This window comes from Cynocephalus volans, chromosome 10 (genome assembly GCF_027409185.1).
Source record: "Cynocephalus volans isolate mCynVol1 chromosome 10, mCynVol1.pri, whole genome shotgun sequence".
NCBI classification, from domain to species: Eukaryota; Metazoa; Chordata; class Mammalia; order Dermoptera; family Cynocephalidae; genus Cynocephalus; species Cynocephalus volans.
The window spans coordinates 47,318,086-47,330,875 of record NC_084469.1 but is presented as its reverse complement, the minus strand read 5'-3'; the positions used below and the strand labels follow the sequence as shown (position 1 = coordinate 47,330,875).

General features: G+C 46.2%; 1 protein-coding gene across 2 annotated transcripts in view; it reads left to right on the top strand.

Annotated features, from left to right (window-relative positions):
- The window catches only part of PTCH1 (patched 1), a 55,194-nt gene that overhangs the window by 18,857 nt on the left and 23,547 nt on the right, over positions 1-12,790 (top strand). The window contains exons 3-12 of one of the 2 annotated variants that reach the window (XM_063109654.1): positions 148-337; positions 3,113-3,182; positions 3,288-3,379; positions 4,727-4,925; positions 5,220-5,341; positions 6,127-6,274; positions 7,072-7,203; positions 7,604-7,759; positions 8,389-8,487; positions 9,086-9,211. In XM_063109654.1, the coding sequence (XP_062965724.1) occupies positions 148-337; positions 3,113-3,182; positions 3,288-3,379; positions 4,727-4,925; positions 5,220-5,341; positions 6,127-6,274; positions 7,072-7,203; positions 7,604-7,759; positions 8,389-8,487; positions 9,086-9,211 (1,334 nt within the window). The remainder of the gene's footprint in view (positions 1-147; positions 338-3,112; positions 3,183-3,287; positions 3,380-4,726; positions 4,926-5,219; positions 5,342-6,126; positions 6,275-7,071; positions 7,204-7,603; positions 7,760-8,388; positions 8,488-9,085; positions 9,212-12,790) is intronic. The other variant, XM_063109653.1, reaches the window with a different exon arrangement.

The window sequence follows — 12,790 nt, the reverse complement described above, 5'->3', positions numbered from 1 at the left end:
TAATAAAGTAAATGTTACTCCTCAAACATCAGCCGTTTGCCTGAGCTGAGTTTACTGTGTATCCCATGTCTGTGAGGGAGGTAACAGATAGAACGTTAATTTGCAGTGGTTTTGCTGTTCTAATTGAAACCTGTACATGTTTGTCAGTTGGTGGACGAGTAAGTCGTGAATTAAATTATACTCGCCAGAAGATTGGAGAAGAGGCTATGTTTAATCCTCAGCTCATGATACAGACCCCGAAAGAAGAAGGTGCTAATGTCCTGACCACAGAAGCGCTCCTCCAACACCTGGACTCGGCGCTCCAGGCCAGCCGAGTCCACGTGTACATGTATAACAGGTAAGGCCAGCTGAGTCCACCTGGACGTGTGCAGCAGGTGAGGCGCTGGGGAGAGGCTGCTGGTTCAGCCCCCTTTATTTTGGTAAATAAGGTTATCCCGCAAATGTACCTGAGATGATTTTTTTTCATCTTGATTTGTTTCTAGAGTTTGTTAACAAAGCAAGTACATTACTTTATAATGTGTTTTCAATAAGTATTTTGGCACTATCCCCAGTGACACTGATCCTGCTCTACTTGGGTGGCTATATACCCAGGCTATAAGATGTTTCATTGCTTCGGATTTTTTTTAAAATTAAATATTTTGTTAACATGGTAGTTATCTTTGTTGCTTAAGACATTTTTGGAGCAGTTACATTTTGAGTTGCTTTTATTTAACTTACAAACAATGCAGAGAAAAGAATAGAAAAAGATAGAAGAAAGGAAGCAGTTATTTCTGGTTACTTTGTATTCACGGTTGGTGTGTGTCACAAAGCAAAGGGGTTGAGCCACCGTGGGAATTCTTACTGACAGGCTACATATGGTGGATCCACATACAAGTTTTTAAAAAGTCAGCCTTTAGCATCACAGCCAATTTAACAGTGCTGTGGGTAGAGTAAAAGATTAGGGAGACTTCTGGAACAATACTAACAGTCTTGTCTTTTTTCTTTTTTAGTGTGTCTAAACTCAGTTACTGCAGGGCAGGGACCTCATCCCGTCCCCTCGTCCCCCAGCCTTTAGAACAGGGTGGGTGTTCAGAGTCTGTCAACTGCCTGTTGAGATTGCCATCACTTAAACCCCATTTTCAGGGGACCACTAAGTTGGCATCACCTAATCCATCCCCTTTGCTAGGCTTTCTAGCCTCTTAATTGAGGAGTCGGGACAGCACGGTTCAGCTTTCACAGCAGAGGTGAGGAAGTGGCAGTGTGGGCATGCTCAGGAGCCAGGAGAACCAGTGCAGGGGACAGAGTTAGGATTTGTACTCGTTTCTGCTCTAACCTCTGCTGCCTGTGGACTAACCTGGACTGACTCTGAGACCCATTCTAGCTTGAGACTGGACCCTAGGGAGCAGCACAGCCCGTGACAAGCCACGTGTCCTTGGCATACCCTTGTCTCCACGTCTGTAGACTAGGTTTATGATCGTGTGTGCTGTCAAGATCAGATATATGTGTGAAGGGGCTTCGGGAGGTGCGAGGAGGTGTTTCAGCCCTTGTGTCAGGCAGTCTCGCCCCCAGTCTGTGACGAGCGCTCGAGGAAGCCACTCCTGGCCAGTTCCACTGAGTTTGCTAGTGGAGGCCTGTGGGGAACTGGAGGCAGTGTCCAGGGCCACTGTAAGCATGCGGACGTGTCCCTACACCGTGGGCCCTGCTTTGAGGGGCTTGTCACACACTTCAGAAGATGTGAAATCACAGTCTTCTTAAGCTGAGATGGCCCCCTGAGAAGTGTTGGACTTTAAAGAACACGTAGTTCAACCCATCGTATTTTTTAGATGAGAAAACTGGGAATTAGACTGATTATAAAGCATTTGTCCAAGTTCATAAAGTTATTAAATGATAGAGCCGGGCTTCAAACCCTTTTATTCTGGCTCCAAGCCCAGTGGTTTTTCTAGTGTGCAACTGTGCCCTTCTCAAGCAGTTGATCAAGTGATGATAATTGAGAACCTACTTAATGCTGGTTATTCCATACTGATGCCATGTAGAATTAAAAGATAGATACATGGTTGGGTGGGGGGATGGATGGGTATTTAAGTTCTGCTCTCAGGGAAAGGAATGACGTCAATTAGGAGGCATGTACAAAGCCCAGCGCTGGCAGTCTCTGCTCCAGGTGCTCCAAGTGCCAAGCAGGAGCCAACCTGGTGCTCTAGAGTTCAAGAGAAAGGGGTGGTTTTCATCAGCACTGGTCAGAGAAAGCTCAGTGGAAGGGTGGCATTTCAGCAGGGGGCTGAGGGGACTGTAAAGTCCAGAAAGCTCCTTTGGGTGAAGACAGGCCTCCCTTAGGAGCAATTTGGAGAGAGTTTTTTATTTTGATTTTTTTTTCCTTCTCTTGGATTTCCTATCCCCACCCCTTCCAAATTTCCTCTTTTTCGAGTTAGACTTATCTCTCTACACACGTGGAAAGGCGTGGGCTTATATATAGCACTCTTTTAGAAATAACAAAACTCTGAATCTTGACCTGTATATTTATTAAATATATCATTTTAATATACATTTATCATGTATATTAAATGTCTCATTTCTGTAAGACAAGAATAAAAGAGACTGTAAAGTGGGAATTTGATCTGCTTGGCAAATGTTTTTTACAACATACATGGTTAAGAGCAGAAGAGTTCATTTTGAACACTACCTATTAATAAGGACATTATCTGCCAGTAGAAAAGTAATATTTCCCCACCTGCATATATGTCAATGCATTATAAACCTGACTAATTTAGTCCCCACCTACTTTGAATTTGTGATAATTCAGCTGTGCTGCCCTGGAGTTGTTTAATGTATGTAGAAAAGCAGATTAATGGTGTAAACAAGATTATTGGGAGAACACTTAGGAAAACAAGACTTTTCAAGTACTTTGGTAACATTCATTTACATAAACACCCCACATGTTAATTACAATTGAGTATTATCTATTCATTAAAGCAAGCTTGCTGGTTCTCTACTTGGCAAAAGCTCTGCTCGTTTTGACAGATGCTTAAAAGTGATCGAAGTTGTGGTTTGTTCTGATGTTCTGTCATTCTGATTTTGCACTAACATCCTTACTTTATTACAACAAGAAATTTTTATATCTGTTTTTAATTTTTAATAGGCAGTGGAAATTGGAACATTTATGTTACAAATCAGGAGAGCTCATCACAGAAACAGGTTACATGGATCAGGTATATTTTCTTGGTCGTTTGCAAAAATTTCTCAAAAATTCTCAAATACACCCCAGTGGTATGTTTTAGCCTAATGCATGACCTCTTCTTTTTTAATTTTGACAGATAATAGAATATCTTTACCCTTGTTTAATTATTACACCTTTGGACTGCTTCTGGGAAGGGGCAAAGTTACAGTCTGGGACAGCCTACCTCCTGTAAGTGTGTGATGGTGTTTTCTAATATCTGTGACTTCCAAACTCTAGGACTCAGTGTTTCTAATGTTGCTTATCATTGTTTATTCTATTCTACTTTTGAACAAGAAATGAAAACACTGAAATTCCATGTGCATTTTTTGAGTCAATAGTAGGGAGAGATGGGATTCCAGCAGAATGTTTTTCCTCTTTTCAGAAAAAAAGTTCTGTAGGCATCATTAAATTTCATTCACTTTTACCAGCCTATTTATATGCAAATAAAATGCAAATTGTTGCAGAGTATGTGTGATTTTTAACTCTAAAATGTTTGCAGTTTTGCAGACTGGGCACTTACGCATTTAACTTAAGGAGAGAGTTTAATAGTGGGTACATGTCAGAACTAAATATTTTGAGTTGAAGTTGATGATCTTCCTGTGGAGTAAAATGCAAGCCTTTCTTTGGACCACGTTAATGGCATTTAAGGGGGAAATCCGCTGCCTTTGAAGGCCGTGGTAGGGGATGCTTCACAGTTTAGCAGTTGGATATTATATACACCGCATCATTTAAAGAATAATTGTTAATCAGTGTAGGCATTTTCAGTTTAATTATGCAAGAGTTAGTGCTTGGGTTATTGTTTCTCTCCTGGCTTGCACATATCTGCAAAAGCAATTTGCAGTGGCCATCACCTGACCTTCAGTGTACAGTTTTAGATGGGAAATAAGGGGTTTTGTGTTTTCTGGTTGGGATATTCTGAATAATGACTTCAGCCTGGTTAAGCAGCTACAGTGTGGTTTGAACCACATACCAGGCAGCCAAAAGCCTTTCTGGTCTGTCAACAGTACAAATTCAAAAGTGAGTGTAGGGGAAGTGGCTGTGATGGTGCGGATGGCAGGGGCTGCAGGGGGCTTGCTGGCTTGATAGCCAGGCTGTCAGAGAGAGCTCATGAGCATGGGATTGTGAAAGGTAGCAGAGATCAAATATTGTGACTGATGACATTGACAAATCATTCGTTAGGCTGGCAAGTATTACTTTGACATTGTGATCCCCCCTCTTTTTAAAAAATTTTGGTTAGTCTTCTGCTTAGAAGTATCTGTTGGCTAATTTCATTTTTAGATGTTAAGTACAATCTATTGGCAATTAAGTATTCTTTAACGCCTTTGTTAGTTTATAAGTCCTCTGCTTGCCATACTGACTTAAGTTTGCATACAGATATACTGGAAAGAAAGATTTATTTTTTTAATGCCAGGGTCCCAGAATTGCAGAATTACCAATAAGCCTCTTGTAGCACAGATGCAATATATGCAGACTTACTACTGTACTAAGGGTTTGGAAACCTCTTTTCATGGTCTCGTCTCCTGATTTATTTTGCAGAGGTAAACCTCCTTTGCGGTGGACAAACTTTGACCCTTTGGAATTCCTAGAAGAGTTAAAGAAAATAAACTATCAAGTGGACAGCTGGGAGGAAATGCTGAATAAGGCTGAAGTTGGTCATGGTTACATGGACCGTCCCTGCCTCAATCCGGCCGATCCAGACTGCCCAGCCACAGCCCCCAACAAAAATTCAACCAAAGTGAGTACAGTCATCCATAGTTGTCGGAAGGGGCAGAGAGCAACACTCGGTTTCCTTGTATAGGTCTCCTTATGATTTTCATTTTTAAGATTTCATCCTCCATGACCCTTTTTGTCTATAGAACTACGTTTGTTGACAGAGCTGAATTTTGCCGTAAGATTTGCCATACGCCTCTCATTAGCCTCGTTATTGACGTTCTCTCTGGACAAAAAAGCCCTTAATGCACTGGATTTTAACAAGGCATGTGACCTGCCTACTAAGTCCCATAATTGTGTGGCTCTCTTTTTACTCCAGCCTCTTGATGTGGCCCTCGTGTTGAATGGTGGCTGTCATGGGCTATCCAGAAAGTACATGCAGTGGCAGGAGGAGCTGGTGGTGGGTGGCACCGTCAAGAACAGCACTGGAAAACTTGTCAGGTAATGCGATGCACGGAGTAAGATCCCAGCCATCCATTTTTCCTCCTTTCCTCAAAAACCACTTCCCTTCTGACATCTGCAGTGGTATTTGTATTAGTACTTAACTGTTGTTCTAGCTAGCCGTCTGGCATAATCGAATATTAGGGAATGTTAGCAGACCAAACCAGCTTGTAAAAGCACCCTGTGGGAAATTTTTCAAGAATGGATTTGTAGTTTTCATCAAGACTGTAATTATTGACTTTAGGGTTTTAGGAGACCTGCTCATTATATGTAGAAAATGGGGGCAAGTGTACAGTGGGCAGGAGACATTGGTCATAGCATATGACATTAAATGATGTGGGCCGCACAGCGTCACATATTGTTGAGAACTAAAGGCTGAGCAAGACTTATCCTTTGTGCACTATGGTCAGTCAAGTGTCAGGCGTCTTGTCGGAGATTTCTCCCTTGGGAAAGCCGTCGTCTGGGACTTCTGCACCACAGGTGTGCACTGCTGAGCCCACTATGTATCTGGCCAGGCTATCTACTCCTCTCCCCTTCCTGTCTCATGGAATAGAAACTGAGAAAGGAAATTGCCTATTAATTGGATTTTGGGTATATCTGTAAAAGGTTTGTAAGGTTACACCTTTAATAGGGTACACTCAATCTCTTAAATAAAATAACCATCCTGGTCCCATTTGAATGGAAACACGTGCTCACGTAGAAGGAGAGAGTTGCCTCCCATGGGGGGGGGTGGCGCTCATCTGGGCTTCCTGGGAATGCTGATGCCGTGCTCCCACCCGCCCCAGTGCCCACGCCTTGCAGACCATGTTCCAGCTGATGACTCCCAAGCAGATGTACGAGCACTTCAAGGGCTACGAGTACGTCTCTCATATCAACTGGAACGAGGACAAGGCTGCGGCCATCCTGGAGGCCTGGCAGAGGACATACGTGGAGGTAAGCCACCTTTGAATCTGGGCCCAGACCCGCTTGTCGCGCAGTTCTTCATTTGTACCATTATTTAAAACATTTTTTCCACTAGGTTTATTTTTAAAACAAGCTGTAATTCTCGGAACTTGATGGGATGGAATCATTATTTCTTGTTCTTGATATTGAAAACCTTAGGATAATATCTAAGAGACAAAAATTCTGACTGGGGTTCCCTTAGACGTGTTTAGCAACCAACTGTGAACTCCAGAGCTGTTCTAAAATTTTCTGGTTAGCAAGAAAAGGTGTCTGGAAAACATTAGCAAGGCATAGAATCTGTTCACAGCTGCAGTCCCCTTGCTCAGGTCATGTGACCGGAGCTGGCCTTTGTTTCCCAAGCAGTGACCTCTACTGAGCTGCATGTGACCTTTTGAAAGTGGCCAGCAGATGCAGGGGGAGGAGTGTCCCTAAGAATGAGTTGTTTTGGATTAGGGGAGCCGATGGGACCACAAATCAGTTCTAGAGTTACGGAGGCAGGATGGCAGCCTTAGGCAGGGAGTGAATGACACACTTGGAGGGAACCCGGTGACACTGGCTCACCACGGCACGTTCTCATTGTGAGCAGTAGCCCTCCTTGTCCTAGACCCAGGGTCGTTTGATGTTAGTCCAAGTTCGACCCCCCTCCACTCCACCTAAATCATGTAGAACTTTTTTTAATGCATCAGAGAAACAGTGGCAGTGGGGATGTGTCACCTGAGGTCTGTGCTGTTAAAGCCTGTGGAGGCTTTAATTCCATTTGGGAGTTTAGCCTTGTGTTGTGACCGCAGGTGGTCCATCAGAGCGTCGCACAGAACTCCTCTCAGAAGGTGCTTTCCTTCACCACCACAACCCTAGACGACATCCTAAAATCCTTCTCTGATGTCAGCGTCATCCGAGTGGCCAGCGGCTACTTACTGATGGTAACGATACCGATTGCCTGCTCCTGGGGCTTGGGTTTGGTTGGGTTTGGTTTTTACTTTTTACCTTTCCATGACCGCTCCTGCTTTTTAACTGCTCTTAACATACACATGCACCTGAGACAGAGAGAGCTCAGCTTTATCACAGTTTAAAAAGTGGTCGTGTAAAGCATTTTTTTTTCCCATTTGCAGTTTGCCCATCTTTGACTCATATCATTTTGTGTGACGTCTGTAATGTAAAGTTTTGTTGTTGTTGGGTTTAGTAAGTTCTACCTTTTGATTTGGGGCGATAGGTGGGGGAAAACATTAGAATCATTACACATTCTAATGTTTGGCTTTTGTTCTGTGCCCTTCCTCCTCCCCCAATCCCCCTCATTCCTTCGCCCCGTTGTTCTGCTTGCAGCTTGCCTATGCCTGTTTAACCATGCTGCGCTGGGACTGTTCCAAGTCCCAGGGTGCCGTGGGGCTGGCTGGCGTCCTGTTGGTTGCACTGTCAGTGGCTGCAGGATTGGGCCTGTGCTCATTGATCGGGATTTCCTTTAATGCTGCAACAACTCAGGTACTAAAGGAGCCATTCATTTACTGTGTTGACAAGCACCCCTACCCGGGCTCGGCCCCGCCAGCCTTCTTGTGTGTCCATCTCACCCGAAGGGTCTTCCAGCCTTTTCCGCTAGGATGCCACTTGTCTGGGGAGTGCTGTCTCTAAACAGACCACCTGGGCAGTGGGCGGAGAGTCTCATGGGCTTACAGGAATTTATATCATTTACTAGAGCCACGCTTTTCAAACTCCAGTGGGAATTAGAATCCTCAGAGGGCTTGCTGGGCCCAGCCCTGGAGTTTCTAACTCAGTGGGTCTGGAGTGGGGCCAAGAACTTGTGACTCTAACCAGTTCCCAGTGGTGCAGGGAGCACACTGAGAACGGCTGCTTTAGATGAAGTAGATTCCTTCTCATTATTAACTTTAAAAAGTTATTGTACGTGGACCTCAGCAATAGCAACGTACAAGGTTTACTGTGAGGTGAAGCTGGAGACTTTGGGGATATCAACTGATACGAGGACGCTGTTCACCATGAGCCAGCACGAGCTCCCTGGGGGTAGCTGGAGGGGCCCTGGTGGCAGTGTTTGAAATCACTTTAGTCATCGAACTGGACCTCACGTGTCTAACACCGCTGTCCTGTTGTCACTGCAGGTTTTGCCATTTCTTGCTCTTGGAGTTGGCGTGGATGACGTTTTCCTTCTGGCACACGCATTTAGTGAAACCGGACAGAATAAAAGAATCCCTTTTGAGGTAATAGAAAAACAAAAGAAGAAAGCTTTGGGGACACCCAGAGTCTCCTGTGTTCCTGAGTGTTTGTCCTTTAATTTTTCTCAACCTGTCCCAATAACTATTTCAGTCCCAAGTCAGATGACTTGTCTTTTGGCTCTAAATAAACAAATCAAGCTGGAAAACTCTCAGGACATGTATTAGCTATGAGAAGCCCCAAGGGCTCCATTGGGAGTACTCTAGAAGTATGGGAGTTTATTTTAGTGTGACACTTTACACCTTATTGCTGTAACTTTTCCTAAGCCCACATTTCCTTCTCTGAGGTTTTCTGTCACTTTGCCTCCTGCCCCTTTAAAATCATATTAAAAATGTACTTAGATCATTATCTTGCGGCTTTCTGCTTTGGATGGTAATAACCAGGAAGAACACGTGACGTGTAGGCAATACTGAATAATGCTGCTGCTGGGGGGGGGAGGCAGTGACACCTCTCTCCTGTCCTCTGATGCCAACATTATAAACACTTTTGGGTTATTTTACCACATGTTTGAATTGCTCGCGTGGTCTGTGCTCCAAGGGGACCCTGCCCGGTGCAGCTGTCAGTGCTGTGGTTTCTCATCCTCAGGACAGGACTGGAGAATGCCTCAAGCGCACGGGAGCCAGCGTCGCCCTCACTTCCATCAGCAACGTCACAGCCTTCTTCATGGCCGCCTTGATCCCGATTCCTGCTCTGCGGGCATTCTCTCTCCAGGTGAGTTCCCAGTCATGAAAGCACTGACATTCAGCATCGCTCGTCTGCTTCTCCTCCACTGGGGCATTTATGGTACCACTGCCATGAAACGAAGTGGCGCGACAGCTTCGGGGCTCTCTGTCGCTGGGTGGATGCTTCATTAAGCTCTAATCCTGACACTCCCTCCAAAGAAAAGAAGAAGTTCTAGGATCCCCTCCTTCCTTTCAAGTCCTGTTGTCCAGATGCCTGTTGCCTCATAGAGTTGCCTTTTCCTTTGTAGTTAAAGTGGCACCAGGGCCACCCTGTGGAGTCCTGGGTTCCTTCATGCTGCAGATGGCTTCTTGGCTGTCCCCTCTTAGTCTCTGTGGTCATCCCCTCCCATGCTGGCCCCCTCAACCCAAACATGCCACCCTTCTTTTGCTTTCCCCAAAGCAGTCCCAACCCCAGGCAAGTGTAGAGCAAACTTGATTGACATGTGACAGTGAGGCTGCGTGTAGCCCAGGCCAGACAGGTACTGAAAACCAAATGGCAGGTGGCCCTGATGAGAAGGTACTGGCCGTTTTCTGCTTTGGGGATGTTCCTCAGCGGACCGTTGCTTCCCATCTCGCTTTCCTTTGGTGGCTTCCGCTGTCTCTCCTGTCCCTTCTTCTCTTTCTTGTTGATCCCTTAGTCCCCTCTCAGGCTGCCCCTGTGAACTCAGAACTCCTAAGCGGGGCGTGTTGGCTTGCTCCTTATTCTGCCCTCTCACATCAGAGGCCATCGAGGTACTTTTCTGAACAGAGAGCCAGCTCGTGTGAGTCATGAGCACAGAGAGGTGCTGGGAGGGGACACAGCTGCAGTCCACCCTGTGCTTGGAGCGAGTCGCTGACACCACCCGTGGGCTGCCTGAAGCTCGCAGGAGTCCTGCAGGCGGTCAGTGCGGCAGATGAAGCAGATGGCAACCTGCCATGGCGTGGCCTTCCTCACCTGAAGGTCTAGGGTTGTGCTGGCTCAAGATGTCAGTGAAATTTTGTGAATTGATTTCAAATATTAAGCTCCGACTGTTTCCAAAGAAAGCTGAAAGGAGCGCGCTTCCCCTTCTCTCTCTCACGGTGTGATGTGCACGTGAGCCGTGAGATGGCCGGGATCTTGAAGGGGCTACTTTTGGTGCCACTCTTTTAAGCTGCTGTGCTTACACGCAGCTGGTGCGTGCTGCGTTACTCTCTCCGTGGAATGAAAGCTTCTAAGGACTGTGACCAGGAGGAGAAATGGACAAGTCGCGGACTAGGTTTCTGTATATTCTTTTGTCAACGTGTTTACTTTTTTCTTAGTCTTCACATCTGTCCTGTACGAACCCACCAGTGATGTATTTGGATCTTATTTCACTAATTAACAACAGAGGCCTGAGCAGCCGGTGATCCTGCTGTGGTGGGGATAGGAGCCTTCCTTAAGCTTTAGTGTATGATGTAACACGAAGAAAGATTTTGTGCCAGTCGCCATAACCACCAGCCCCCAAAGAAGAATCCTGGAAAAAGTGAGTGAATAAATGAATGAAGTTACCTCTGAAGTTGGGAACAAAGCACAAGGAACGTGAAAATGTGTCTAAATGCTTAGTCGTACGAAAGATAAGTAACAGTTGCCACCAAATTAGTGGCACAGCTAAAGCCGTAGAGTGCCTTCTGCACGGGCACACCCTGCCGCGTCGCATCCGTGCGTCGGGGCCAGCGGGTCGGCATCGAGGAGTTGCTCTGGAGGCTGTCCTTGCTGTCCCTCCCCTTCTCTTGTGCTTTGCCTGTGCCTGCTGTCTTCGTGTGCTCACGCTCCTTCTTTCCCTCTTTCCCTCTTTCCCTCTTTCCCTTTCTCTTACTCGCTCCTGTCCTTCCTCGGTATGTACTGATGATTCATCGAGGCAGACTCTCCTTTAATGACATCCTGTGGTGTGGAGGTCTGAGAAGCTACGTGAGTTTTCCTCACAAGGAGTCACCTCTTAGAAACCCAGCGCGGCAGGTTCACCAGGTGAGCGCCTCACGGGGACAGGATGCGTGCACCCGCCTGTGTGTGGCTGTTCCGAGCCCCTGGAGTGGCACTTCAGAAAGTGGCGTCTGCACCTTCCAAGAGTCCTCATTTATCTGCGAGTGGCTCCCTATGACACTCTGGCTCATTCTCTGTCAAAAAAACAAGAAGGAAGGAAAATGTAAGAAAAAAGGAAAAGAGAGCGAGAACGTGCATTGGTTGTATAGTGTCCGTGAAAAATTTTACCCTGATTCCCTTTTCAAATGTGCTGATTTTCAAAAGTGGCCACCATGTAGCTTCTCTTTCCTTTAGTCAAGTGTGTTAAGTCGTGATTCTGGGTGTGCGCCTGCATTTATATTTTCAGGATGCTACAGGCCAAGCATCAAAAGGGAGAGACCCAAAGTAGTTCTGCCCAGTAATAAACCCGTGTTATCTTTGGATTTTTCCCTGTGAAACTTTTCCACTTTTGTAGCCTGGCCAAAATAGATATTTTTTTCCCCAAAGAAACTGTCCTAAACCGCCTTATCAGCCTTCATCCATCTGCCCAAATGTCACCTCCACACCTGAAAGCATTGTCACCATCTGTGTTCTTAAGGACCAACACCCCACACTAGAACTGTGTGGACAACCCAGCGGTGTTTGTTCGTCAATGAAATACTCCCAGAGCAGAACCTCTGTGGTTCCACATGCTACAAGGGTCTAGGCTGGGACCCCTCCTGCAAGTGTCGCAGCAGGGCCACCCTAGGTGTTCTGAGTAACTAGGACGGATTCACAGTGCAAGGTCGTCCCACCCTCTCTTCTGGTCTACTTAGAATTTCTTAAATTCCCTTTTGCCTCTGCAGTGACTTTTCTCACTTACTGAGAAGTCTTTGCCGTTTGTTTTTTACTACTTTGGTGCACTTTGGGGGATGTTGAAGTTCTGCTATGTTCTTTCCAGAAAATTTATCTCCCCAAATATGTAATATGGGGCTGCTTCAGAAAGTTCATGGAAAAGTGGAATTGAAAGACATTACGAGTCTTCCCATGAACTTTTTGAAGACCCCTCAGCTGTCACTCCAAGTCTGTGGATGGGACGTAGCTTGAGTCTTGCCTCAGCCCCCCACCTGCATCATGAGGCTGTCGTGGAGTGGTGTCGGAGGTCCCCCAGCACGAGACAGCAGCGGGGGTGTGCTGACGGTCCCAGGTCGCGTGCAAGGGTGGCTTTGTGCTTCACGGCCTGTGCCCTTGTCCTCGTGAACTTGTGTCCACGCGGGCTGCCCAGAGTTTCTTCTCCATGTTCTACTTCTCAATTCTAAACATGACTATAACTTAAAAAGCTGAAAATGTTCACCTCCCGGGGTTACATTTTCCTGGAAAATCTTTCTTAGAATCCCAGCTGTTTTCCCGGCGTTACCGCCTGTCTGGTTGGTCCCCTCCTCTGCACTTCCTCTTGGAGGAGACCACACCTGTCAAGAGCTGCCAGTTCTCAGCAGGGCTGAGCCTTTGCATCCCGTTTATGGAGCAAGCCCAGGCAGGCGTTGTTCCCTTGCCCCTCATTGGGGTCCTCTCAGGTACCCATGTCGGTAGCAGTGAGAATGTCTGCCTCTTGACTGCTGAGGGAATTGAGCA